The sequence below is a fragment of the Cervus canadensis genome, chromosome 4 (assembly GCF_019320065.1).
Source record: "Cervus canadensis isolate Bull #8, Minnesota chromosome 4, ASM1932006v1, whole genome shotgun sequence".
Classification (NCBI taxonomy): Eukaryota; Metazoa; Chordata; class Mammalia; order Artiodactyla; family Cervidae; genus Cervus; species Cervus canadensis.
In genome coordinates this window covers 102,443,844-102,471,145 of record NC_057389.1, presented here as the reverse complement: position 1 = coordinate 102,471,145, position 27,302 = coordinate 102,443,844, and the positions used below count along the sequence as shown (strand labels likewise).

Below are 27,302 nucleotides of genomic sequence, written 5' to 3'. Positions count from 1 at the left end.
AAGTGGAGGGAGGAAGCAGCGCGCGAGGCCAGCCGTAAAAGACTCCCTCGCGCCACTTCCGGCCGGCTTCCGCAGACGGCCCTGGTGGGCGATCGTGAGGCGCCGGAGGACGTTCCCCACGGCCGGAGCCATGGAGATGCCGCTGCCGCCAGACGGTGAGGCCCAGTCCGGACTCGGGGCCCGTTGATCTCTCCCCGGGGTCCCCAGCTGACCCTCCCCGCCTCCTGGGGTCCCTGGGCCTAGGAAGGGGCGGGGCTCGGCCTCCGGGGTTTGCCCGCGGCCTCTCCCGCGGGTCCTCGCATTCCCGGCGCGCTTCTGGCCCCTATCGGGACCCGTACAAGGGCGGCCTCTCCGGGGCCCACCCCTAGGGACCCCGACCGGCGGACGCGGGCTGGGAATCCAGGGCCCCCGGATTTGGGCGGTCCTCGCTGACGCCCCGTGTGGCCTTTTCTGCGTCCTCCAGACCAGGAGCTCCGAAATGTCATCGACAAGCTGGCCCAGTTCGTGGCTCGGAACGGGCCCGAGTTTGAAAAGATGACGATGGAGAAGCAGAAGGACAACCCGAAATTCTCTTTTCTGTTCGGAGGCGAGTTCTACAGTTACTACAAGTGCAAGTTGGCGCTGGAGCAGCAGCAGCGTGAGTCCTCTCCAGCTCTCAGGCCGCCCCCTCTAGCCCTTCCTTTCTCCGATTCCATCTCGGGCTCTGGTAGAGCCCTATTTGGGGCCCCCAAACGGCTTATTTGGGGTCGCATGCTATTTCTTTGTGAAAATGGGTTAGTTCGGCATGTACGATCTTTTCCGCTGTTCCTGGAGTCCTGCAGCCCTGAGGCTGCAGGGTCCGAGTGTCGTGGAGAACGAGGTTATTGATCTTCCTTCTGTGCTGGGAATCAGGGATTCCTGTTGTTTTGCAAACATGACTGATGTCACCGAGCAGAGTGCTTCAGTGTTTTACAGAGAGGAAGTGATAGAAGCCAGGCTGAATGGGACCCTCCGGACAGATACCGGCTCTCTGGGGCGTCTAGCAAGGTTTTTGTGCATTTCTGGTGGTTGCCGTCCAGATCAAAATGAGTTGTCCTGTGGACTTTACTACTTGGCCGCTGTTTGTATTCACTGGTTTGTGCTTCAGGAACCCGGCCTTGCCCTTAAAGAGTTTAAGATGGAATTTGTTACCACAGCTAGCCTATGAATGACAAATATAGGCACCAGATAGACAGTCCCTGAGCTCACTTCTGTCTTGTTCAATAGCAAATCCCTAGCTTCTAGATACCGTTATGTTTTAGATTGCCAAGCAGTTGGGCATTGAAAGGTGAATGCTCCCTGGACTACAAGCTCCTTGCGGCCAACCAGACCTTGTTTGGGACATTATTGTGCCTAATAAGTAGCGTGTAGTAGGTGTTCTTATGGCAAAAGTACAGTGGCTTGAACAGGCACAGTGTGTTTTGAGAGCCGAGAGAGAAACCAAAGTGTAAGAAATCCAGCATGGCACCTAGACATGTGTAGACAGGAGAACCGTTTGCTCTGGAGTGGGAAAGTTTCCAGGGGGAAAATTTGGGTTTTCTCCCTTTGTTCAGGGGTTCTTCTGGTGCCTGTTGAGGTTTTTCACTTGTTTTAATGTTTAGCTGTGGTCCGTGGGCTCCAGAGCTCAGGGGCTCAGCAGTTGTGTTGTGAGAACTTGAGTTGCCTGTGGCATATGGGATATCAGTTCTTGACTGGGAATCGAACCCACATCCCCTGCATTGGAAGGTTGATTCTTAACCACTGGACCACCAAGGAAGTCTTGCCTGTTTAGGTTGGAGATGTGATTAGGGGAGATCTGTTGCCTGAAATTGTAGGCAAAATGTACCCACTTACCTATGTGTTTCTGGAGCAAACCATTCCTTAGCCTCAGCCCGTCAGGTTTGAAACCCCTGGTATAGGCAGTAGGGAACCACGAGAGAGGCTGAAACAAGGAAGAGGTGGGTTGGGTTTGTGTGGCCTATGTGGCGGACAAGGCTGGAGGGAGCATGAGTGGAGGCTAGGACCAGTGAGGCCGGCAGCTGGTGATAAGGTCTGGATTAAGTCAGTGAGTTGAGTAGAGAAAGTGGGCCTGGGCACAGCTAGGGTTAGGGGGTAGACTACATGAACTGAAATGCCAGTTGGCTATTGATGTGGGTGATATAACTGGGCAAGGGAGGACTGTGTTTGGGTTCGAGTGACCATGAGGCGAGAGATGCTTCTCCTTCAAGGGGAGCCCACTCCCACTCTGGAATGTCAGCAGTCAGAGGTGGCTTGGGACTTGGCGCCATAATGTGGGGAGCTTGGGGTGCTTCTAGCAGGCGAAGATGGAGGCTCAGGGAATCCTTTCTGCAGGTAACAGTATCTCTGTTGACATTAAAGTCTGTGACAGAGTTAACCAAGTAGAAACTGAGGAGACAAGAGTGTTCAGACAGAAGATGGAACCTTAGGAGGGGTTGAGGAGTAGTGGGAAGAGAAGCTCAGGGTTCCCAAAGCCCAGAGAACGAGTGATCTTGGAGTGGCCAGAAGTGAGGGTGCAGAGATGGCTGGCTTGAAAAGGACTTAGAAATTCTGGAAGCTCTGGGAAAGCTCTAGAAGGGTTTTGGTACTGTGTTCTGGAGCAGGGCTAGCCACTATGTAGCCAGCCTGGTGTTTTGAGAAGACTGAGTCCCGGGACTGCTCAGGAGTTACACCCTACAGACTCCAGTAAAGGACTGGTTTTGGTTTTTTTTCCAATCTGTTGCAGAAAGTACAGTTTTGCAAAGTACAATAAAAATGTGAACTTGTATGAGAGTTCCCTGGTGGTCTAGTGGTTAGGACCTCGGTGCTTTCAATGCTGGGGCCCAGGTTCAGTCCCTGGACAGGGGGCTAAGATCCTGCAAGTTGCACGGCACAGCCGAAAAAAAATGTAAACCATGAAACAGCAGACTGCTGTGAAAGCGCCCAAACACTCCGCTGCTATTTCTCTGCTTGTCTCAGTGTCACCTGGGGCTGGCCCCTTGGACCCCACTTGGATCAGCAGCACCACGGCCATGGGGTAGAGAAGAGGAAAGGGGTCAGGACTGGGCGTGGGGAAGCTAGTTCCTAGGGTGATGCGGGTCAAGGCAGAGTCGTGGCAGTAATGGCAGCACACAGAGGGGTGTGTGGTCTAGGAGGGTGACTTGACTACGTGGGGCAGCTGGTTAGCGTGGGGTGCAAGGGAGAGAAAGGTGCACGAACTTCACTTCTGGCTTGGGTAAGTGGCGTGGCTGTGCCAGCCATGGATCAGGAGTGGGGCTTTGGAAGGGGTGGGGCACAGGCTGAGAGGAAACCATACCTGTTTGAGGCATCTGCAGAAAATAGTGGCTGTTTGGTCTAAGGTTAGACCTAAAGCCTGAGGAATCCAGGATGCCACTGATAGATTTAGGGCTTATAGAGCAGTGGTCCCCAAACTTTATGGCATCAGGGACCAGATTCATGGAAGACAGTGCTTCTACAGACGATGGTGGGGGCAGGGGGGGACTGGTTTGGGATGATGCAAGTGCCTTATACTTGTGCACTTTATTTGTATTATTATTACAATGTGATATATAATGAAATAATTACACAACTCACCATAATTAGATCATCAGGCATTAGAGTATTCTCATAAGGAGCTCGCAACTTGGATCCCTCACGTGCGTGGTTCACAGTAGGGCTCATGCCCCTGTGAGAATCTGATGCTGCCACTGATCTGACAGGAGGCGGAGCTCAGGAGATAATAGGAACGACGGGGAGCAGCTGTAAATCCAGATGAAGCTTCGCTTGCTCAGTGCTCACCTGCTGCCATGTGGCCGGTTCCTCACAGGCCAAGGGTTGGAGGCTCCCTGTCATAGAGTGCAGATTGTCACTGCAGCCACAGGAATACATCACGTTCCCCTGGAGGCTTGCTCAGAGAAGAGAGTTTAGTTCACAGTCCAGGCATCCAGCATGTAAGAGTCAGACAGAGGAGGGAAGGGGACAGCCACACCGGCCACGTGCGACAAGGAGCCGAGACGGGGCCATCTGGCTGAGTGGGAATGGCTGCAGTTGCTTTGGGGGTGGGGTGGGCAGGCAGAGCCCAGGCCTCTGTGGGTTGAGATAAAGGGGAGAAGAACTGAAGATGAACCTTGGCAGTCAAATTGTTGGATGGAGAGGCACAGGCTGAAGGGGGTTTGTAAAGATTGAAAACTCCGCAGTGACTAGATGCTAATAGGCGGAGCCAGTAAAGATAGAAAATGAAAGAGAGCAACGGGACACATTTGCTGAAGCAGCATGGGGCGCGATCCAGACGGCACGCCAGGGTGATCCCATGGGGTGGCCTTGGGTGCAAGGACCAGAAGGCCCACCTCAGACCTAGGTGCCCTATGATGGGCCCTGGGCAGCACTCTCCACCACACTGTTCTTTCTTTGGCTGGGCCCCCTGGCGGTGGGCCTCAGAAGGGCTCCAGCAGAGTATGATCATGTTCAGACCAGATGAGGCCCAAAGGCAGAGGGGGAAACCATCTGTCCAGGGACCCTTCCCCAAGTCCTCCCTTCCTATCTTATCTGGCAAGGTTCGCGACCTGCGCTTGCCCATCCTGTCTCCTGCCAGCAGGATGGGGCAGCCTACGCTGCCTCAATCTGGATTGACCCCTGAACGCAGAAGAGTAGAGTCTGTGGAAGGGCAGGCGAGGGGCCCAGTGTGGGGAGGCCACCGCGTGTGTTGGGTCGCTGACGCACTCCTTCCATGGGGCTGCAGGTGTGTGGGCTTGCTGGTTGGCCCTCCAGAGGCTCGGCAGCTTTGCTATCTGGGAAGGGAAGAGTAGACTGGGGGACAGCAAGTGAGGACGCTTGGGGTCAAGAGACCCCCTTGCGGAGGGACTATTCAGGCCCAGGCGAGGGTGGAAGCGGGTGGCTTTGGGCTTCTGGGCCAAAGGACCGCGGGCAAGACCAGATGGTGTTAGCTGGAGAGTGGAGAGATGACCATCCCAAAGGTCTCCAAGGAGAGGGCGAGTGGAAGGGTCCCAGGGCCAGGCCCTGTGAGACAGGTCAAACGTAGCTGGGACAGGTTGCAGGGGTCCTCTTCTGGGGGGTGAGTGTATGGAGGGGAGCTGCCCAAGTGGCTGCCAAGGGGATACCTGGACCCCCACCGCCCCCTCACAGGGGCTGCCTCTCCTCCTCTCCTGCCAGTCATCTGCAAGCAGCAGGCCCCGGAACTGGAACCGGCTGCGACCCTGCCTCCCCTGCCCCAGCCCCCGCTGGCCCCTGCTGCACCCGTCGCACCCGCCCAGGGCACCCCGTCCATGGACGAGCTCATCCAGCAGAGCCAGTGGAACCTGCAGCAGCAGGAGCAGCACCTGCTGGCCCTCAGACAGGTACGGGCCGCTCCTCCCGCCCTACCCCTCCTCCCGAGGGGTACCCGGCACTCACCTCTGCCTCGGGTTCGCGCCTGTGCACTGATGCTGATGACAGGCGTCAGCACTGAGGATGGGAATGTCCCATTGCCCAGGGCTTGGTGCGAGGCAGCCGTCACTCCTCCAGCGCCGCCACCGCCTTTGCTGTGTTTAGCTCGGACCCTAGGGTTGTGTCTCCCCGCAGCAAGGTCACTGCATAGGCTGACACACACATGCCCCCGTCATGCTGACGTGGACGCTAACAAGTGAGCCTGCACGTAGGAAATGGTGTGACGGAGAACGCCAGGTGGCCTCTGGGGCCATGGGCACCAGTTCCTGCCCGTTAGGAGGAGGCTCTTATGAGGTGCACCCTTTTGTCCCAGTCCGTCACAGTCTGGTACTTCGGCCAGATACAGTAGGATGAACTGCCAGAAACACAAGATGAATAAAAGGACACTTGAAACACCAGCCCCAGTTTTATTACTGGAGTTGAGATGCAAGTTGATGTACTGGAAACAAAACACTCCAGAATGTTCACTCTCAGTTTGCACATGGAGCCCTTCACACACCGGGCAGCCCAGCCTCAGCCAGCCCTGGGCTGACGGCTTGTCGCCCAGCAGCGTTGGGTCTCAGCCACATACCGGTTTGCCAGTCTGACAGACATAAGTCTGGCATCTCGTTTTGATTTGGGATGCCTGGCTGCTAGCGAGACTGCTCTGCCCTTACCTGTCTGGTGTGTTTACGTGTGTCCCCTCCATGCCTTGCTCACACCCACCACTCGTTTTTCTTCCTGGTTTCGGTGAGTTGACGTGCAGAGGTTCCTTGTTCCTCTGGGTCTTAACCTTTCCATCTGTCCCCTCTGGGGGGAAATTGTCTCCCCTGTATCTTGCCTGGCTTCACCCTCTGCCTGCTCTTGTACTGTGGCGTGACTCCGATGCATGTCTCAGGCTTCCAGTGTGGGTGCTGGGGGCGGGCCACGGAGGGGCCAGCCTGGGTGTACCTGCACCGGGGGCCTCCTCATGCCATCTCGGTGTCACCGGCCTTCCAGGAGCAGGTGACAGCAGCTGTGGCCCACGCGCTGGAGCAGCAGATGCAGAAGCTCCTGGAGGAGACGCAGCTGGACATGAACGAGTTTGACAACCTGCTCCAGCCCATCATTGATACCTGCACCAAGGATGCCATCTCGGTGAGGATGGGGTGGGGGCGCAGGCATACTCCCAGAATCTGGTGCTCCTGGTGAGGTAGGGGCTCGCACAGCCTGTCTGGGCCAGGGCTACTCGGGGCACCCCGTTTCTCCCCCCGCTTTCTGCCTGAGCAGTTCCGTGGGCTCCCCCGCCGAGAGAAAGGGAGGGTGGGTGGAGATTCCTGGGCACTCCCGGGCGTCTGCACACCCTCAGACCTGGGGAAGCTGGCCCCGCTTCACCCACTGTCCTGGCTGTTGCAGGCCGGGAAGAACTGGATGTTCAGCAATGCCAAGTCCCCGCCGCACTGCGAACTGATGGCGGGCCACCTCCGCAACCGCATCACGGCCGACGGGGCGCACTTTGAGCTGCGGCTGCACCTCATCTACTTGATCAACGACGTGCTGCACCACTGGTGAGCGCCTGCCAGCCCTGCCGTCCCCCGCTGCTCCGCCCCCTCCCGGCCGCAGCTCTGCCCGCAGGAGCCCGGCCTGTCCTGGGGCCAGGGATCCCTCTTCTAAAGAGGGTTGGTCTGAGCCACAAGCCCCCCACGGGGAGGACAGCCACCCCCTCTCCCCTCCCACACACCCCTCAGCCCCTACCCCGCACTCCTCCTGAGGCCACTGTCCCCTTGCGCCTTGCTTTCAGGTCGGCTTCTGCGTGTTTTTCAGTGTCTGTTAGCTGCCTTGTTCATACCTGCCACTCACTTTTCTTTCTTCACTGGTCTACACACACTCCGTTGCCCTGACTGCACTCTGCTTCAGGAGTCCCCCTGGGGCCTCCCGGCTAACCCTGTGCCCCAGCCCAGAGACTTGCCTTCCCTCACCACCCAGCCATCCTAAGGCCGGGCCAGTATGTACTATCTCATGGTCTTCTTGGTGTGTTACGACAAAGATTAAGTCCTGAAGCCAGTGCCTGGGCCAAAGACAGGTGGAAGCTCACGGGGCTAGTGAGGCTAGCCTGTCGCTGTGAAGACTGGCTGCCACATTTGACCTTGAACTTGAGCGGCTGAAAAGGACAGCTCCCATGAGGGCAGCAGGCTCAGACCCAGCTCTTGCCCCCTTCTGCCTGCGTGCAGCTGGCCCGCCACTCCCTGCTTCCTGGGCCACGCGGGCAGTTCCTCTTCCACTCCGCACTCCCTGCCTCGCCTGCCCTTATTTCTCTGCCACTGGGAAACTAGCAGCTGCTTGGAACCTTGTGTGCCCTTCTGCTCCACCAGCCGCTCCATGGACTCAGGGCAGCTCGGCAGAGACAGCCCTGTTTCTGGCACTTCTGCAGCCATGCCCTTCCCGAGCCCTGCTGTCGGGAAGCCCAGTGCCGCCAGCCCTGTCCTCCTGCCTGGACTGCCCTCCCCCAACCCGGCCTCCCGGCCCCCGGCCCTTGCTGCTCTCTCTGAGCTCCTTCGGGTGGGCTCGCCCCTTCTTTCCCAGGCTCTGACAGCTCATGGAGCCTGGGGAGTCCCCACACTCACTGACGGCCACCCCCCGCCTGCGCCCTTCTCCTGCGGACCCGACTCCTAGGCCCCCTGACAGCCCACGCACTCCCTCCTGGAAGGCGGGGTCCCTGCCCAGATTGCCTTGTGCAGAGAGGGTGGCTGTGCTGAGCAAGGCTTCAGGGACTAGGCCCCATGCCCACGGCGGCGCCAGCCAGCCCTTGTGGGCGGCAGGGGCTCTCACCACCCCACGCCTGGCAGTCCTCAGGCCACCCTGGGAGGGCAGGGTCACGGTGCTGATGCGGGAGCCGGGGGGACAGGCCGTGCTCTGCGAGCCCCTGGGCTGTGTTCTTTCCTACCACCGTCTGTCCCTCGGGCCCGGCTGCCAGCACGGCTCTCGTGGGGGGCCCAGCCCTTGTCCCAGCCGGGTTGGGGGCCCATTTCCCGAGAAGGCAGAGGGGGCTGTGGCCGGAGCCGCGATGGTAACGGGCGCGTGGCTGGGTCCCGCCCCAGGGCCCTGACGCGCGGAAGGTCTCTCCCTCACAGCCAGCGCAAGCAGGCCCGGGAGCTGCTGGCCGCCCTGCAGAAGGTCGTGGTGCCCATCTACTGTACCAGCTTCCTGGCCGTGGAGGAGGACAAGCAGCAGAAGATCGCCCGGGTACGCAGGGCAGCCAGGCGGGGCGGGGCAGGGCAGGGGCCGGGGGCGTGTGCACTCTTCTTCCCCTGACAAGCCTCTCCCTTCTCCACATCTAGCTCCTACAGCTCTGGGAGAAGAACGGCTACTTCGACGACTCCATCATCCAGCAGTTACAGAGCCCGGCTCTGGGGCTCGGCCAGTACCAGGTGGGCTCTGCTTCCTGAGGTTGGGGGGCTGGGTAGTGCCCTCAGGGTCCTGGTGGCATCTTCCAAACCAGATTCCCAGGGGTGCCCTGGTGTGGTGGTGAGCAGCAAGGAGGCAGGGTCTGAGGAGCAGCATTGGGGCCCACCCCCTCCACGACAGCCAGTGCTCTCCCCCTAAGGGAGCCTGCCAGGGTGTCTCCTGGCATGCCATGACCAGGTTACCTGGTGTAGGCCCTGCTCTTGGGGATGTCTTTGGCCCGTCTGCCCTGGTCCTCCAGGCATGATAGGATTGTGCGGAAAACCTTGAGTAATCTAGGCTGCCGTGGTCATTGTGTCGGGCACAAGGTCCCCGTGTGCCTGAGTGCTTCGCTCAGAGGGGCATCTGCTCAGAGGACAGGGTTGCAGGACAGGGAGAGGAGGGCCAGATCTCCTTGGTTCCCTCTGCCATGGCTCCGGCATTGTACCCCAGGGACAGCTGTCCAGATAAAAGGCACAGCTCACACCCCTGTTTGTCAGGCCATGAGGTGTCGTCTTCTTGCACATCAAGAAGTGTCAGAAGCCACATGTTGACCATTCCCCCTGTGATGCTCCTGACCACCACCCTCCCTACAGGGGAGAAGCTTTCATGCTCAGAGAGGCAAACGAGGAAAGTGCATCTCAGGCTTTTTTAAAATTCCCACTTTTTTTTGTTGCTAAATAAGAATGGGCTCATATCACCATACCACAGTGATAACTCCCTGATTTTCTTTTCTTGAGTTGGTGGCAGTAGCTCATGGTTACTGAGCCATCCTGGTCCCGTTCACTGTATTATGTCTCCTAATCCTCAGAGGTAGGTGCCGTTATTGTCCCATTTTACAGATGAAGAAATTGAGGCCCCAGGGAGGTAGTGACTTGCTCAGAGCCATATGGCCTGTGAGCCTGTCCTAGGATGTTTGTCAGTGGTGGGGTTTTAATGTGTGTGTGTCAGCCTAGGGCATGGCCGTCCTTGTGTATCCCCTTTGTGAGGGGATTCTGAGCTACTGCAGCACTGACCATTACCACGTCTGGCTAGATTGAGATGCTCTATGGGTGTCAAGCCCGAGTTGGTTATTTTACACGACGATCCCACGCAAGCCTTGGGTCCCTGGACCTTGCTGCCCACAGCACCACCGCAGCCTTCTGGGTGCTCCCCAGGCGTCTGTCGCTGTGCTGCTCCGGAGGGTCTCGGCCCTGGAGTCGCACGTGCTGAGCGCTGGCTCCCGTGCTCTCCCCAGGCGACCCTCATCACTGAGTACTCCTCGGTGGTCCAGCCAGTGCAGCTGGCCTTCCAGCAGCAGATCCAGACCCTGAAGACCCAGCACGAGGAGTTCGTCAGCAGCCTGACCCAGCAGCAGCAGCAGCAGCAGCAGCAGATCCAGATGCCGCAGATGGAAGCTGACGTCAAGGCCACGCCACCGCCGCCCGCCCCACCCCCAGCCCCCACACCCGCCCCGGCCATCCCGCCCACCACCCAGCCTGGTACGTGGCTCCCTCAGCGCCCACCCCCAGGAGGCAGCCTCCAGAAAGCAGTCTTCTCCCCCAGGAAGGGCTCAGGTTCTGTCATCTCAGGCCCAGTCCTGGGATCAGGTTCTAATCTACTTAAAAGCACCAGGCAGGTGATTTCACGGGTAAATGTAACCCAGCCCTTACACCTGAGACAGCTGTATACAAACCATCCCAGAGAATGGAGAGGAAGGCCCTCCAAGTCATTTTCTAGGCCAGGGTAACTTACATGAGATGCACATGAGCAGGGAAAGAAGTTTTTAAAAAAGATGTCAAGTACTTAAGAGAGCCGATTAAGTGAGATATTAAGTGAGATTATTATTAAGTGAGATCTAGGAAGATCTGGATCTGTTGCGATGATAATTTTGAAAAATGTTAATCCATTGTCACTTCTGAGAAGAGATGAAGAAATAGTAAATAAAGTTTTAGCAAGTGAAATCTAGCAAAAGAGTTAAAAGGTACATCATGATCAAATAGGGTATGTCTCAGGAATATGTAAGGACAATTTAATATTAGAAAATCTGAGACGTTCCTGATGGTCCAGTGACTAAGACTATGCATTAGTCTTAGTGGGGGCTCGGGTTCCATCCCTGATCAGGGAACTAGATCCCACATGCCACAGCTAAAACCCGGCACACCTAAATAAGTACAAAATCTTTTTTAAATACTAGGAAATCTGACAAAATAATAATTGGAAAGAATGATCTTTCAACTAGATGCAGAAAGTGTATTTAATAAAACAATGATAGGAATTTTTGAGCAGACTAAAACCAGCATGGTATAGCAGTTAGTAAGTAGGAAACTTACCGTCAAGCTTTCAAAGAAGAGAGGTGTGCATCCCGAACAAGTCTTCTATCCGTGCTGCCTTCCCTGAGGCAGTGGCAGTTTTCCATGGGGTCAGAAACCAAGGGTTTATTGGGCAGTAAAGCCCAGCCTTGCTAGGCCCTGGGTGCTTGCTGAAGATCATTTCAGGGGGTGCTTCCTGCCGCCCCCTTCTCTGACTGCTCTTTCATCTGGTTCTAGATGACAGCAAGCCTCCCATCCAGATGCCCGGGTCTTCCGAGTACGACGCCTCAGGAGGGGTACAGGACCCAGCCGCCAGCGGCCCCCGTGGCCCTGGGCCCCATGACCAGATCCCACCTAACAAGCCCCCGTGGTTTGACCAGCCTCACCCCGTTGCTCCTTGGGGCCAACAGCAGGTATCTCTTAGAACTTGCCACTGGGGTAGGTGGATGGCAGGCAGGTGTGTGCTGGCCCTGTGTAGGTTCATGGGCCTTTAACTAATTCTGCCGCAGGACACGGGGTGGTGGGCACAGCCAGAGGGTGGGGACAGAGCTGGGGAGGAAAGTTGGGCCTTTGGATCCTTCCTGGGCGCTTGGGTTGCCGCACGTTCACGCGAGAGCTCAGGAGGTTCACAGTGTGGAGGGTAGCGCAGTGATGTGTTTCCTTCCTTTTCTAACTGGTTCGACCAGCAGTGTCCACATCTCATCACCTTAGAAAGGACGCGGTGCTTAGAACGGAAGGGGATGTGAAGGGCGTGCAGCCGGCAGTGTTTTCTGGGGCTGGGACGCTGGTCCATCCCTCCCTCCAGGTTCCTTGGAGTCAGACTCACAGGCCAGGGCGGGTGCACCTCATTCAGCAGAGCATGACTGGAAAGCAGCCCACAGTTTGCTGTCCAGGCCTGGGCCTGGTCAGAGCATCCGGGTCCAGCTCTGGGCGTCCACTCGCCTGTGGGCCGGACATGCTGGGTGTGGCCCTCCCTCGTGACCCTGTATGGAGGGGGTTGCATAAGGGGATGGCTCTGGGCTGACGAGTAAGGGATCGCGGCTGTGATTTGCCCCCCTCCCCCCAGCCCACCTCAGCTTCACAGAAGATTAGGCATCCGCACAAAACGGCTCCCACCCGTGGGTGCCTGTGCTGACAGGCAGGTCGTGGGCACCCTCTGACGTGGGGCGCTTCTGCCCATTCTGTTGCTGCGGAAACAGATGTGCCTCGGGTCTCCTGGCCCAGTCTTCCTGGGGACCAGCAGGTTAGGCTCACAACAGGGGGGCTCCCTCACTGGAGGCCAGCAGTGTGCCTGCCATCCACGGTAGGACACCACGGCCTGGCCTGCCCACGTGGCGTCTTACACATTTTGAAATAGTTGTTATATTGAAAATCTGGCTTTTGGGCTTCTCTCGAAAGAGCTGAGGGTGCGGTGGTCTGGGCCAGCCTCCCAGCCCTGCTCCTGGAGGTGACCCTCTGGGCAGCCTCACGCTGGCCCTGAGTCTGGGTTGCGATCCCGGCTCATTGAGTGTTGAAAGCAGCAGCTGGGCAGGCTTTGGAACTTACTGTCTTCAGCTCACGGTAAGACAGGTCCTGGTGGCAGAGCAGATGCTAAGACAGGATGAGAGAACCGCGTTGGGGAGAGAAGTGACGGGAGGAGGAACAGGCAGGCAGGGGTGTGGTCAGGGCAGGGGTTGGCCTTGGGCCCAGTGGCCCAGCCTGCGCACCCGGGGAGCACTGGGGAGGCACCCCTGCCCCGTGCTGCTGAGGGGCTCACGGACGGGCGGGCATTCCCCCGCTCCTGTCAGGCGTGAGGTGGGGGTGCGCCCTGGCCCCGATGTGGGTGCAGCATTTGAGATTCTGGGCCCGGGGTGCAGGCAGGCGCAGCCGCGCCCCGTGGGCTGGAGGCCTGCAGCTCCCAGTGCTGGGCTCGCGGCCGCCCGCCTTGCGGCCGGACACCAGTGTTGGCTGGTGGCTGCCGCACACCCCAGGCGCCCGGCACGGGCCGGGACTCACCTCCGCTCTTTGCCTTGCAGCCTCCTGAGCAGCCGCCCTACCCACACCACCAGGGCGGGCCACCCCACTGCCCCCCCTGGAACAACAGCCACGAGGGCATGTGGGGCGAGCAACGCGGCGACCCCGGCTGGAACGGCCAGCGCGACGCCCCCTGGAACAGCCAACCTGACCCCAACTGGAACAGCCAGTTCGAGGGCCCCTGGAACAGCCAGCACGAGCAGCCGCCCTGGGGCGGGGGCCAGCGCGAGCCGCCCTTCCGCATGCAGCGGCCGCCGCACTTCCGCGGGCCCTTCCCTCCCCACCAGCAGCACCCGCAGTTCAACCAGCCACCACACCCCCACAACTTCAACCGCTTCCCGCCCCGCTTCATGCAGGACGACTTCCCCCCACGACACCCCTTCGAGCGGCCGCCCTACCCTCACCGCTTCGACTACCCCCAGGGGGACTTTCAGGCTGGTGAGTGTGAGATCACCCTTGGGGGGCGAGGTCCGTCCTGGGGCCAGTGAACACATCCTCACCTGTCCCGAGATCCCTGAGGTCGGCTCACTCGCCGGCCTGCCCTGTGACCTGGCGTGCCCCGAGCCAGGGTGGCAGGCAGAGGGGTCGTAGGGTGACAGAAGCCCAGCCCAGGCCCTGAGGAAGGGGGAAGGTGAGGGCACCTGCCACACGTGGGCTGGCTGATTCTGTGTCTTCTGAAAAATTTTGTTTCTGCTCTGCTTCTGCCTGGATTTTCAAATCCATTCTTGACTGTAAATTGAGCTGAGAGACCAGTAGGTTTATTGCTTATGTAAAGTGTTCTAGGGCTGCTGTAACAGGGCCACAGGCTGGGTGCCTCCCACAGCAAGGAATTCTCCACAGTTAGTTTTGGAGGCTGGAGCTCCAAGATCAGGGTGTCAGCTGGGTTGGTGTCGCCTGAGACCTCTCCTGGTGGCCCATCGATGGCAAACCTCTCCTTGTGTCTTCTCTGTGTGTTAATCTCCTCCTTTTTATAAAGATACCAGTCAGTATTGGATTAGGGCCCACTCACAGGACCTCGGTTCCTCAGGACTAGGAGTGAATTTGCAGGGGAATTTGTACAGTTTGGGTCATAACATGGCTCTCTGAAGGGTATGTGATTTTCCTGTGGTTCCTGCTTTCACCCCTGAGGTCTGTTAGGTGCGGCTGTGTGTAGGACAGGCCACTGCCAGCCCCAGCTATTCCTCAGGGCTGAGAACGAAGCGGTTAGAGCGAAGGTGCTGGGCAGGTCTGCTGGCTCTGTCCAGCTCTTGACTTGCCAGCAGGCCTGAGTGCAGTCTCTGTTTTGCAGAAATGGGACCCCCTCACCACCACCCCGGCCACCGCATGCCTCACCCTGGGATCAACGAGCACCCGCCTTGGGGTGGGCCCCAGCACCCTGACTTCGGCCCTCCGCCCCACGGCTTCAACGGGCAGCCCCCTCACATGCGGCGACAGGGCCCTCCGCACATCAACCATGACGACCCCAGCCTGGTCCCCAACGTGCCGTACTTCGACCTCCCTGCTGGACTGATGGCTCCCCTCGTGAAGGTAACGATGCCGAGCTGAGCCCCAGGCTTCGCCGCATATGCTGGGTCTCCAGGTGGGAAGTTCGTGGGTAGGATCCATTTCCCCCTTGGCTACACGACGTTGTTTCCCAGGCCCCTTTCCCCCTTGTTTCCTGCACTTCAGTGAACTTGACCAGCTTGTCATTAAGGGTGTGCCTAAGTTATTGACCCCACCTCACACGCGGCCGTGGGCAAGGCCTGTGTCCCTCTGCTCCTCTGAGCATCCGTCCAGGGCTGCAGGTTTGGTAGCTGATCAGAGAAGGCTGGGCGTAGTGGGGGCGGTCCTCTTGGGCCCGGCCTTGGAAGCCGCCTTGTCCAGGGACTGAGGACAGGGGTTTCTCAGAAAAGGGGCGGGCACCAATTGAGCAAGGCAGCAGAGGGTGTCGAAGGGAGCCAGGGCTCAGGGCGCTCTGGTCACAGCCCCTCTCTGGGAGTTGAGACAGGGCACACGGGGGCAGCATGGAGAGGTAGAGGCCGAGGGCCAGTGGGCTGCCCTTGGGGTAGGAGCTGGAGCAGGAGAGGGGACACAGAGCCGGGCCCCTGCGGTGGGCATCTGGGGTCCACGGAGTGTCTGGATAAACAGGGTCTGTGCATTTTTGGTAGAGAATTCTGTAGCTTTTCTTGGCTCCCATGGAGCCCTCGACCACCCCATTCAGGAACTGAATCATTGGTGTGGCTGAAGCCCTACAAAAGAATGGGGTTTCCCAAGAAGGGCTGCCTGAGGCACTCTGATGCCCAGGACAGCTGTCTGCTGCCCTGCGGCTCCCTGGGTGGGATGGGCCTGGGGTGGCTGAGGCAGGGGGCAGTAACAACGTGTTCTTTGCTGCAGCTGGAAGACCACGAGTACAAGCCTCTGGATCCTAAGGACATCCGCCTCCCACCCCCCATGCCGCCCAGTGAGAGGCTGCTGGCGGCCGTGGAGGCCTTCTACAGCCCGCCCTCCCACGACAGGCCCCGGAACAGGTACGGTGCTCCCAGAGTCCAGCCGGGGCGCTGGCCACAGGAGGGGAGGCTGCTGTCCGCTCCTGGCCTGTCCTCCCGAGTCTTACTTCACCAGAAACTCACAGCAGTCACACCTTCTTCCCTGGGGTGGTGTGAGGAATCGTGACTAGGCGGGCCCACTTCTCCCCCAGCTCATGTGTCACACGTGTGGTGCCCTCGATAAAAAGCTTTTACCACACTAGACAAGAGCTTCCCTCGGGAGGGTGTTTCAGAGACAGCCAGCTGCCGCCCAGCAGGCTTTGTCACAGGCGGCCCTCAGGACCTCCCCCCGGTGATCTCGCTTCAGTGGATACCCTGCCATGTGGCAGGGCACAGGCCTAGCTGCCGACATCAGGGTGCCTCAGCCCCCGTTATGGTAACCCACAGGCCCTGCTCAGCTGTTCAGAGAAACCCCAGCCTGGAAAGGCAAGGAAGCCACGCAGGGCTCGGGGAGCATCCTGGGGCCCTCGGCCTGGCTCCTTCTCCGAGGGGCAGCCGTTGAGGCGAGCCCCCAAGGGCTTTCCCTGCTGGGCCCTCGCTCGGTATCCTGAGCGAGAGGGGCGGGCCTGTCGGGCAGGAGAAGGTCCCTGAGTGGGGAGACTCGGGCTCAACCCCAGGACACCTGTGTCTTACAGCGAAGGCTGGGAGCAGAACGGTCTCTACGAGTTCTTCCGAGCAAAGATGCGGGCCCGGCGGAGGAAAGGCCAGGAGAAGAGGAACAGGTGAGAGCCGCGTCCCCCGTGGAGAGCCAGTCTCCACGGTCTCGTCCCGGGGCAGCCTGCAGCCAGCTCCCCTTGGCCCGCAGGCTCGCGGTGGTGTCACGCCTGAGGCGAGGGGCGGGGATGAGGGTCAGTTCTGGTCTTTGCCTGGGTCTTGGGTGAAGCACCCTACAGTAAGGGTGCTGGGAGCCGCTGCCCCCATGGCCAAGGTAACGTGGGACGCACCAGCACGCGCGCACAGCGTGCTGTTGTCTGTAAGCCTGACGGGAGAGGGTGCATCTGCCCCCGCACTGGGTGCCTCTGGGTCCTCTAGGGCCGGGCTGGGGGTGTCTGCGGCTCACCAGGCCTCTCCCCGCAGTGGACCCTCACGGTCTCGGAGCAGATCCAAAAGCCGAGGGCGCTCCTCCTCGCGCTCCAACTCACGGTCCTCCAAGTCGTCCGGCTCCTACTCCAGGTCACGGTCCCGCTCCTGCTCCCGCTCCTACTCCCGCTCCAGATCCAGGTGAGCAGGGCTCCGCTGCTCAGGGTGCGAGGCCCGGGCTCCTCGCTGCTTGTGCTGACCCTTCCCTCTCCCCGCCCCGCAGGAGCCGCAGCCGCTCCCGCTCCTCCCGAAGCCGCTCCCGCTCCCGCTCCCGCTCGAGGTCCAAGTCCTACTCCCCAGGAAGGAGGCACCGGTCGCGGTCCAGGAGCCCCACCCCGCCGTAAGATTTCTGTCCTAACTGTCCAATGATTACCTCTGGTAGCGCTGGAACCCTCTGATGCTTTGCTGTGAATGTTGACACGTGTCATTAGAAGACCCGCCCTAGGTGGCCCGCGCCAAGCCGGCACCTCAGGGCCCCGGGCGCTCGCTAGCGCAGTGACGGTGAAATCGCGTCTTACTCCTCGCTTTTACCTCTGCGGTCACACTAAAGCCCGAGGCCAGGGCTGCGCTCTGTTCTCTAACCGTTTGACGGGTTCGGTGTGGCCGGCCGTTGCCGCCAGGTGTGGGGCAGGGACTGGCATCTTAGGGGACCCCTTAACTGGCCGGCGAAGAGGATAAAGAAGGCGGCTAGAGACCGAAACGTGTGTCTGTGTGTCCGTCTCACGCTGGCGACCCTCCATAGAAGCCACATGCTGTAATATTCTAAGTTTTCATTCCAATAAATGTGTCCGCTCTTTTGTAAAAGACGTTACCTGTCTTAATTTTAGTTCCTCGGCTGGTCTGGGTTCTAATTCAGCACCTCCTATACCGGACTCAAGGCTTGGGGAAGAGAACAAAGGACATCAGATGCTGGTGAAAATGGGTGAGCTTCCGGGGAGACTAGAGTCCGCTCCGGGCACTCGGGGCGTGGGGGGCTGAGGCAGGCAGAGGACGTTCCCACCTGGAAACAGAAACAGGAAGGCGAGCCTGCGGGGTTTCACCGGTGCTTTCTGAGAGCGGTAGTGTTAGGTTTGTGAGCCGCATGTCCTGGAACTCCCTGTAGGCATTTCCACTGAGCTTCTCATCAGGGTAAGGGCGCCACGCTTCGGGCTTCCCCTGGGTCGTAACCACTCATCCCTCTCTCCTTCAGGCTGGAGTGGATCCGGCGGCCTCGGCGTGAAAGAGCAAGGGATCCAGGACCCCATCAAGGGTGGGGACGTGCGGGACAAGTGGGACCAGTACAAGGGCGTGGGCGTGGCCCTGGACGACCCCTACGAGAACTACCGCAGGAACAAGAGCTACTCCTTCATCGCCCGCATGAAGGCCCGGGAGGAGTGCAAGTAGGCGGCGCGCAGAGCCACCCTGCTGGGCTCACTGCTGGAGGATGGCAGGGGCAGCCCGGCTCTGCCTTGGGGAGCGACAGAGGAGGAAGACGGACGCAGTCTTGTGACCAGTGCCACGCTGGATGGTGCCGAAGGCCCAGGCCCCACCCGCAAACCAGCTCTAACGTAGCAACAGGCATCACAAGGAGGTGCCCAGCCCACACGGCCACAAGCTTATTTCCCCGGACAGTGAAGCAAGAGACACAAGACCCCTGGATAAAAACTCTCACCGTCTGAAGGCACGGCCGTCTCACTCTCCCCTCAGCCCGCGCCTCTGAAACCAGGGGGAGTGTGTGCAGGGGCCCTGCACACGCACGCCAGGCCAGGCGCTGGCACCGCTCACTTGTTAAAAATGGAAAAAAGCAAAACCTGATTTGCAGTTAAACGAGGTTTTCATTTTTATTCCAAGCGGTTTAGTTTTAGAAAAAAAGAATACTGATCTAGGCTGATCCCCAGTGAGATAATTTGAAACCTATTTCCTCTGAGACATACCAGCCCTTAATTCAGTTACTTTAGCTGCTTAAGTTGAGGATTTTTTTTTTTTCCTTCTTCTTTTCTTTGAACATTAGCCATTTGCTGTTACCTGCAGAAACAAAAAGTTCTGAGGAAATTCACCTGAGGCATCTTCAGGTCACCGAACGATGACACCCTTGGAGAACTTGTACCCTTAGCGTCTCTACTTGTTTTTCACTGAGAGGAACCCCACACCAGCACGTGTGAGACGGCCCGTTCTCATCCAGAGTGTGGGCGCAAGCCCGGCCCTGCCTCCTACTCCCACCTCCTTCGCTGGTCCCCGCCCGCCCCCAGAGGTGGGAAGGCCAGAGGGAGCCGCCCTCCTCGGCATCCACGGGCAGCGTGGTGCGGTGCCGTTCATTTGTACAGAAACTTTTTTGGAAAATTCTTTTCAATAAGATGCAAAATCCTCTCCAACTTTTCAACCTGATAGGATAAACTCTGATTTTTGTTCTAGATTTCCTGTAGCTGTGAATTGTTCAAACCTGTCTGATTCAGGATAAAATGTAAACATGTGTTGTTAACAATTTATTGTGGATTTTACTGTTTTGCCTTCAAATAAAGACCTTTTTTTAAAGACCTTTTTCTCTGCGCGTTTAAATCAGAAGCATGCTCAGGCTGAGGAGGGCAGGAAGGCGTGTCCTGAGTGCAGACTGTCTGAATCGTGGAGTTGGGTTGGAGCTCTGCCTGGGTATCTCACGGGGGTCCCCAGCGTGGATGCGTGGCCCTGCTCCCTCGTTAGTCAGGGGGGCTCCTCACCCCTACTGTCTACTGAGCCCCTGAGAAGCCAGCACCTGCCCCGGTGGAGCCACTCCACGTGGCATCACCTGGCACGCTGGCATCCCCCCATTCTGCGCGCGTGGTGACAGGCTCCACCTGGGTTCCACTTCACTGGCCTGTGCTGTCCTCTCCAACGACAGGCACGCCGACGAAACGGGGGCTACTCGGCTGGAAATGACGAGCGCCCCCACCCACCGAATGCCCCCTGGGGTCTCAGGGGTGAGTGTCACGGCCGGCGTATGGGACCAGCTCCTCAGATCCTTGGGTCCATCTCCCCTCCTGACATCCATAGCTCCTTCTTCACCTCCTCCAGGGCCTCCTCCATGGTCAGCAGGGCGGGCCTGTGTCGTCTGATGTACTGCGGGGCAGAGGACACACACGGAAGCCGTCACCACTGCTGCCTCCGTGCGCGGAGGCTCTGGGTCCTGCGGATGGCACCTGTCTCCAGGGGCTAAGAGGAAGAGTGATGGCATGCCAGGGGGCAATGCCGTGGAAACAACAGGAGGGCTGAACCCAGGCAGGCACCCTGCAAGGGGCGAGCCCTGACTGGAAGGGGAGAGGGGCAGGGCTACCCGGCTGCCCTCAGAGGATACAGGCTGGGGAGAAGGGCTCGGGTATCCCCCTCGGGGTGTGGGCCTGGAGCACAGCAGGCCACCAGCCACTCAGGGGCTATAGGCAGAAGGAATCAGATCGCTTCAGCTTGCATTCAGCTCACACATGTCCAACAGCGGAACAAGTTCAAGGACCCCTCGGGGATGCCATCAGCCAAGTCCAGAACATGGCAAAGTGTCGACAGCCTGTTTTCTTCCAACCGATAAACTTTAAGGAACAAGAGGTGGGGAAGGGGGGCTGGCCTGTAAGCAGCGGTTCTCTGAGTGGGTCCCCAGTGGGCCCATGGGAGGAACACCCACTCCCAGGCCCACCCTACCACCAAGGCAAAGCCGGGGGTCAGGCCTTTGGGGCACTCACACTGCTCAGGGCTGCGAACCCCTGCTATATAGGTTAGGAGTCTAAAAAAATACTGAGCAAACTTGATGTAGGACTCTGGATACATGTGAAAAAAATAGGAAATGTACACCTTTTATGAGATGAGTGGAAATCTGAACACTGGACATCTAATGATGATAACTGGAAAGTCAGTTTGGTTTTGATATTACAGTGGCATTGTGATTATTATTTTTAAGTCCTTCTTAAGAAATACTAAAATATTTGTAACTGAAATGCTAAAAATCACCTCACATAACAATTCGTATAGTACGATGCCATTTCTATAAAGAAACACCTATCACATTATCATATTTAATACTACACCTATATATTTTATATGTTGTATAGAATATGTGACATAATATTGTACACATGCTTAACAGTTTATATTTTACATAGGAGAAATCTAAAGAATATATATCAAGTTGGTAATAATTATCTCTGAAAGTATGGAGAACTTTGTAAGTAACAGATCTCCAACAGAATTTTTATAAAATAATGTTTTTGTCATCGGACAAAAAATGAATTTTGGAGGAGGAAAAAACATGATGAGTGTGATATCCCCGGAGCACCAGCCCCTGGACTGGCGGCCCTCAGGAAGGGTCTGTGGAGGGGCAGGGCCCTCACCCAGGAGAAGGGCACCTTGGTCTGATGTCACAAGGCACCCCTGCCCCAGCCCTGGTCACGGCCAAGGACAGAAAGGGGCTCCTTTGGCCAGGACCGAAGGGGGCTGGGGCCCCAGCATTCCCAGCATCCCAGTTTGAGCCCCGGAGGCCCCCTGCCCTCCCCCATGGAAGTGGGAGCCCCGGAAGCCTCCCGCCCTCTCCCCCATGGAAGTGGGAGCCCCGGAAGCCCCCCGCCCTCTCCCCCATGGAAGTGGGAGCAGCGCCGTGGTCACCTCTTTGGTTTCCTCCAGGGTGTGGTAGTGGAATGAGTCTCCGTCCAGGGAGCGCAGCAGGGACGCGTGCAGGTGCCGGCTGGCCTCGATGAACTGCTGCGTCAGGCTCAGCTGCTGCTTCAGCACATCGTTGAGTGCGAACACGGCTGGGCTGTATGCGGTCAGGGCTGCCACCCCGGCTTCGGGTCAGTTGTCGGCCCCAGCCCCCAGCCCTCACCGCACCCCCTGGGCAGCCCTGCACCCCCACCCCTCGGCTGTGGCAGGATGCCCTCTGCAGGTTCTGCCCCCTCCAGAAGCAGCAGCGGCCTCGCCTCGTTATGTGCCTTTCTACTCAGTGGTAGATGAACTGCGGTCTCTGACCTGTGTGTGCGTCTCACACACTCGGCCCCCAGGCACCACTGGAAGCCTCAACCTCGGCGTCCAACACGAGGGAGGAAGGCCAGGACGTGGCTCTCCAGGCAGTGCAGCCTCATGGTGTGGCTCTAACCCTCCTGAATTGTACACTTCAAAATAAGGAAGAGGGGAAATTTTACACTACGTCTGTTTAAACATGTGGGGCTTCCTGGTGGCCCAGCAGTAAAGAATCCACCTGCAATGCAAGAGACGGGTTCTATCCCTGGGTTGACAAGATCCCCTGAAGGAGGCACAGCAACCTACTCCAGTATTCTTGCCTGGAGAACTCCATGGACAGAGGAGCCTGGCGGGCTGCAGTCCACAGCGCTGCAGAGTCAGACACGAGTGAAGCAACTGAGCAGACACCCATGCATGTTTAGACACGTAATTAAAATAATTTAAAATGCAATTAAAATAAAATTCTTAGGGACTTCCCTAATGGTCCAGTGGTTAGGGCTCCAAGCTTCCACTGCAGAGGGCACGGGTTTGATCCCTGGTGAGGAAACTAAGATCCCACATGCCACATGGCATGGCCAAAAAAATTTTTTTAATATTTATGTAAAACTTTAACAAAATAAAAGTACAATTAAAAATAACTGCAATGGTTAAAAATGATCATTACTAAAAAATGATCATTACTAAGACTATACTCATGGAAAAGTCACTGAGGTCAATATTATGTTTAAAAAAAGGATGAGGGTTTTTTTTAAAGATATAAACATTTCACTTATGACCAATATATTTTAACATCTTCATCTTCTAAAAATGGTAAGAAAAAGAACAGGCTCCAGAGGACCCCTGGCTTCTCTCATGTGAGCATCAGTGGCCCCACGGGGACCTGGCACAGACTGGGTCTCCTACAGTGACTGTCACCTCTTCACTGGCGCCTTCCTCTCACCCCAGGCTTGGCGGGGGCCTCCCCAAGGCCCCGTGACTCCTCCACACTCAGCAAGGAGGCAGGGGCTGTGTCCACGGGACTGGGCCCCTCAGTGCTGGCTGAGTGCCTTCTGGAGGAAACCAGCTATGGAATCTGGAGAGAAAGGCTGAGAGGGAACACACAGAGATGGCCCTGTCGGGGCGGAAGGCTCGCGAGTGTCCCTGCTAACCCTCCTGTTTTCTCCAACACGGGCGTCCTACTGCAAGACAGACAAGGTTCTGGGACACTCAGTCTGTCGTCTGGGAGCCCAGAAACTGTGGCAGTTACCTGTGGCTGTGACCATTCCCACCAACAGATTCTCCAAACCCAGCACCCTAGGAGTGGCCGTACACCTCCAAGGGTGGGCATGAAATTTCAGGTAAAATGTGTCCGCTTCACCTACAGGGACCCACAAGGTGAGCTGGGCTGTTACCTTCTATGGCGTCTGCGCTGATGACATGGCTGGCGATGGGTGCCGGGTCCACGTAGGCACCTCCCAGGGCTGGTCCGATGGATGCCACGCCGGCCGCTGCTCCAGACACAGGAGGAGAGGTGAGTGGGCAGGGTCCAGAGCAATGACTTTCTCATAAACAGGTAAGATGCTGAAATAGGCTATGTGAGTCTGTCTTTTTCTCTTTCTGAATGTGATGGCCACTCTCCTTGCTTTTTTTAATCTTTCCGCTTCTTAAAGTTTCCCCAAACCTGCCTCCATCTTTCTGGTAGGTTCTCCTTGTTCAATACACAGGTCAGGTGAGCTGGCTGAAGCAGTCACTCAGCTCAGGGCGGCTGCCCTTCCCTGGATGGGCCCTCCTCTGACAGCCATTTGTGACCTTCAGATGTTCCCTGGGCTCTTAACAGGCTGATTTATTTACGCTGCCTTTTTTCTCCTTCCTTTTGATGTCAGGCCTAATCTAGGAAATCAGCACCACGAAAGCATGTCTAAATTGCCACGAAAGAAACAGACATGCGCCCATTTGCTGCCCAAAGGCTCTGTTGTCAGAAAGGCAGCAGGAAGACATGGGGAGGGACTCGGAGGTTTCTGAGTCACAGAGCCAGGGTTTAAAATCCTCTTGAATACCTTCCAGTGATTCTACTGGGCCCATCTGACTGACCTGCCTCCCTGAGAAACAGAACAGTCACACCCCTTGGCCAGGTGCAAGGTCTGGACAGAAATATCATGAAGCCCCCAGATTCAAATGAGCAGATCAAGCAAGAACATGCAGGGATTTCCCTGATGGTCCAGTGGTTAAGAATCCACCTTCCAAGGCAGGTTCAGTCCCTGGTCCAGGAACTAAGTTCCCATGTGCCGTGGGGCAACTAAGCCTGAGTGCTACAACTAGAGAAAAACCCACCTGCCTCAATGAAGAGCCCATGCACTGCAACAAGGACCCAGCACAGCCAAAATACATAAATAAACTTTAAAAAGCAGGAATTGCATCCCAGTGCACAGCCCGGGAAGAAGCTCTGTCTGCATCGTGGGTGTTGCCTAGACCAGGGGTCCCCAAGCTTTCTGGCATCAGGGACTAGTTTTGTAGAAGACAATTTTTCCACCAACTGGGGTGGGGGTGGTGATGCGGGGGGACAGTTTGGGGATGACTCAAGCGCATTACATTTGTTATGCTGCCGCTGATCGGACGGGAGGCAGAGCTCAGGCGGTAATGCAAGTGATGGGGAGCAGCTGTAAACACAGAAGATGCTTCGCTCACCCACCGCTCACCCGCTCACCTCCTGCTGTACAACCAGGTTCCTAACAGACCACAGACCTGTAGTGGTCTGTGGCCTGGAGGTTGGGGACCCCTGGTCTTGACGAGAAAAAGAAGCAGCACGTGTGTGCATCCAAAGTTGCGATCCCAGAGCATCTGAGGATGTGCTGTCCTGGAAGGCGGTCCCTGTCACACCTGACATTTCGGGCAGGGTCACTCTCTGGTGGGGCCTTCCTGGCCACTGCAGGGTGTGAGCAGCGGCCCAGCCTCCACCCAGAGACAGTCAGTCACCCACCCTTGCCGATGTCCCTGGGGGCCAGGATCAGCCCCACTGACAACCACTGCTTTAGTCTTTGGTTTGAAACCTTTCAGTGTTTTGAAGCTTGGGAGACAGTGGGGAATACCCAGGGAGCTCCCCTTTTCTGTGGAAGAGGAAACAGGGGGCTGAGGTCCCACCAGCTGGCTGATGACAGCCCAGACCTCCTGGTCCGGGCGCTCCTGCCGATCACTTCCTCCGGCCTGCCCCTCCCTCCTCCGACCCTCAGGCCACGTCCTTACCCTCAGCCCACTGGTAGGTGAAGGCGGGGTCGGGTGTCTGCACAGCCGTCTCCTTCACCACGACTCTTGGGACACCCCTGGCCCGCTTTTTCCGTGACTTCAGACTTGCAGAAAATTCAGACTGAGTGGCCAGTGTCCTGTCGGGAGACTCCTCTGAACAGGCCGTTGACTCAGATGCTGTGGGACTGGGGGATTTTTCAAAATCTTCTGAGTAAGTCAAGCTCCCCACGCTGGCCACAGGTTCCAGAGACGTCGGCCCCAGGCAACAAATGCCCTGGGGCCCAGGGGACGAGGCTGACGGCTCACTCAGGCGCTCGGAGATCTCGCTCTCAGAGCGGGAATCTCCTGCCCAGGGCCTTCCACTGGATGCCTTGCCCCCCTGACCTTCTTCCTAAAATGAAGGATGGCAGAGGTAACTGGCAAGTATTTTCGAATGAGCAACACAATCAAAATTTACACAATCAAAATACCACTGCATTAGAAGTGAGGGCACCCCGGGGACCCAGCAGGTGAGGGTCTACACAGTCCTTTCTAGATTTGGGCAGGCCAAGTATTGCGAGCAGGATTCTTGAAACCCTTCAGCACGAAGCTGCTGCACTTAACACTGATAGTGTGAGCATGTGTTAGCAGCAGGTGGGTGAAATGTGTTGTCATTATTATGTTTTATTAAAACCTGTGCTGGGACTTCCCTGGTGTTCCAGTGGTTAAGAATCTGCACTTCTATTGGAAGGGGCCCTGATTCGAACCCTGGTGGGGGAACCCTGGTGGGGGAACCCTGGTGGATCCTGCATGTCAATCCTGAATGCTGCATGGCGCTGATGGTGAGGTGGTTACCAATACAGCAAGAATCACCATGGGGCGCTGGAATAAATACAGGTCAGTGCAGGAATTGCTGTGGGGAGGTTGAAGTGGGACCTGCTCTAATCATCTGATACGTTAAATAATTCCTCTCTTATCACCTGAAATCAGGGTCTCTGCACATCGACACGTTGACATTCAAGACACAAATACTCTCTGCAGTGCGGGCCGCCCTGTGCTCTCTGGGACACTGAGCGGCATCTCTGGCCACCACCTACTCGAGGCCAGTAGCACCCAGCACCACAGTTATGACCACAATGTCGCCAGACATCGCCAAGTGTTCCCAGGTGAGAACTGCTGACCTAAATGAAGCATCACGGTTGCAAACCATTCCACGTAAAGATCTAAAGTGAAAAATCAACTGAGGGACTCCCCTGGTGGTCCAATGACTAAAACTCCAAGCTCCCAATTCAGGGGGCCCGGGTTCAATCCCTGGTCGGGAAACTAAGATCCCACATGCTACAACTAAAGAGTCCCACCATGAAGACAGAACATCCTGCATGCCGCTACTAAGACCTGGCCCCGCCAGAGTAGTAAAATAAATAAATAAATCTTTTTTTAAAAAAAGAAACAAAAAATTGGTTCACTGTACTTACTTTCCATTCCAAGTCTGATTTCTCACTGACAGCTGGAGCCAGATCATCCAGGGATAAAATGTTTATTCTAAAATCTGTAATTAAAAATGTAACATGGCAATATTTACTCATTCACTCCACAGGTATTGACCATCCTGTTGAAGGAACTAGGCTAAGAGCTAGGGATGGGAAGATGCAAAAGTGTGCAGTCCTTGCCCTCAGAAAGCTAGCCGGGGCATCTGAGCACTTTTTCTTTAAAGGACGAGGTAGTAAGTATTAATAGTCTGGGCTTTTTCAGGCTATCTGTCTCTCTCACCATTGTTCACTCTGCCCTTGTGATGAGAAAGCCACCAAGGACCGTGTGTAAACAAATGAGTGTGGCTGGGTCCCAATAAAACTTTACTTATAAAAACAGGAAGAGCTTCCCTGGTGGTCCAGTGGTTAAGAATACACCTTGCAATGCAGGGGATGCAGGTTCGATCCCTGGCCAGGGAGCTAAGATCCAAAAAGTAGTGGTTGTGGTGGTTTAGTCGCCCAGTTGTGTCTGACTCTTTTGACCCCCAAGGACTATAGCCCATCAGGCTCCTCTAGCCATGGGATTCTCCAGGCAGGAATACTGGAGTGGGTTACCACTTCCTTCTTCAGGAAGATCTGAAAAATAGAGAAGAAAGGAAAAAAAGAAAAACAGGCCAGAAGCTTCCCAGCCCCTGGCCTACCCAGAGCGGCTCACAATGCAAAGAGGGAAGCGCAGTGGCAAGTGTGCTTGAGGGAGGAGGGGCGGGCCCTCTGCTGGGAGAGTGGCACCTCATCCTAGGTTCTCATTTAAAGCAAGTTAAGGGCACGGGGGGTCCTTCCTGGGGGCTCAGATGGTAAAGAATCTGTCTGCAGTGCAGGAGACCCAGGTTCAATCCCTGGGTCGGGAAGATCCCCTGGAGGAGGGCATGGCAACCCACGCC

General features: G+C 57.0%; 2 protein-coding genes across 8 annotated transcripts in view; one reads left to right on the top strand and one right to left on the bottom strand.

Annotated features, from left to right (window-relative positions):
• Positions 1–2: 2 nt before the first annotated feature.
• LOC122440674 (calcium homeostasis endoplasmic reticulum protein) lies at positions 3–19,258 on the top strand. Of its 4 annotated transcripts, none has more exons than XM_043467202.1 (17): positions 3–155; positions 464–637; positions 5,164–5,348; positions 6,415–6,552; positions 6,811–6,962; positions 8,493–8,637; positions 8,733–8,822; positions 10,073–10,316; positions 11,364–11,539; positions 13,142–13,577; positions 14,428–14,666; positions 15,513–15,646; positions 16,300–16,386; positions 16,742–16,885; positions 16,968–17,084; positions 17,572–17,666; positions 17,934–19,258. In XM_043467202.1, exons 1-17 carry the CDS (start codon positions 131–133, stop codon positions 18,125–18,127), a joined length of 2,775 nt encoding a protein of 924 aa, XP_043323137.1. In that variant the 5' UTR covers positions 3–130; the 3' UTR covers positions 18,128–19,258. The 4 variants fall into 4 exon arrangements, with proteins under 4 accessions (XP_043323137.1, XP_043323138.1, XP_043323136.1 ...); XM_043467203.1 differs by having other exon boundaries at positions 5,137–5,348; positions 8,526–8,637; XM_043467201.1 differs by having other exon boundaries at positions 5,137–5,348.
• The window catches only part of C4H19orf44 (chromosome 4 C19orf44 homolog), a 21,158-nt gene continuing 12,569 nt past the window's right edge, over positions 18,714–27,302 (bottom strand). For 3 of the 4 annotated variants that reach the window (XM_043467207.1, XM_043467206.1, XM_043467205.1), the window contains exons 4-8: positions 26,368–26,441; positions 24,914–25,304; positions 23,086–23,181; positions 21,344–21,510; positions 18,714–19,816 (exon numbers count right to left, since the gene is read on the bottom strand). In XM_043467207.1, coding sequence (XP_043323142.1) covers positions 19,712–19,816; positions 21,344–21,510; positions 23,086–23,181; positions 24,914–25,304; positions 26,368–26,441 — 833 coding nt within the window. In that variant the 3' untranslated portion in view covers positions 18,714–19,711. Of the gene's footprint in view, positions 19,817–21,343; positions 21,511–22,258; positions 22,780–23,085; positions 23,182–24,913; positions 25,305–26,367; positions 26,442–27,302 lie in introns of those variants that run through there. The other variant, XM_043467208.1, reaches the window with a different exon arrangement.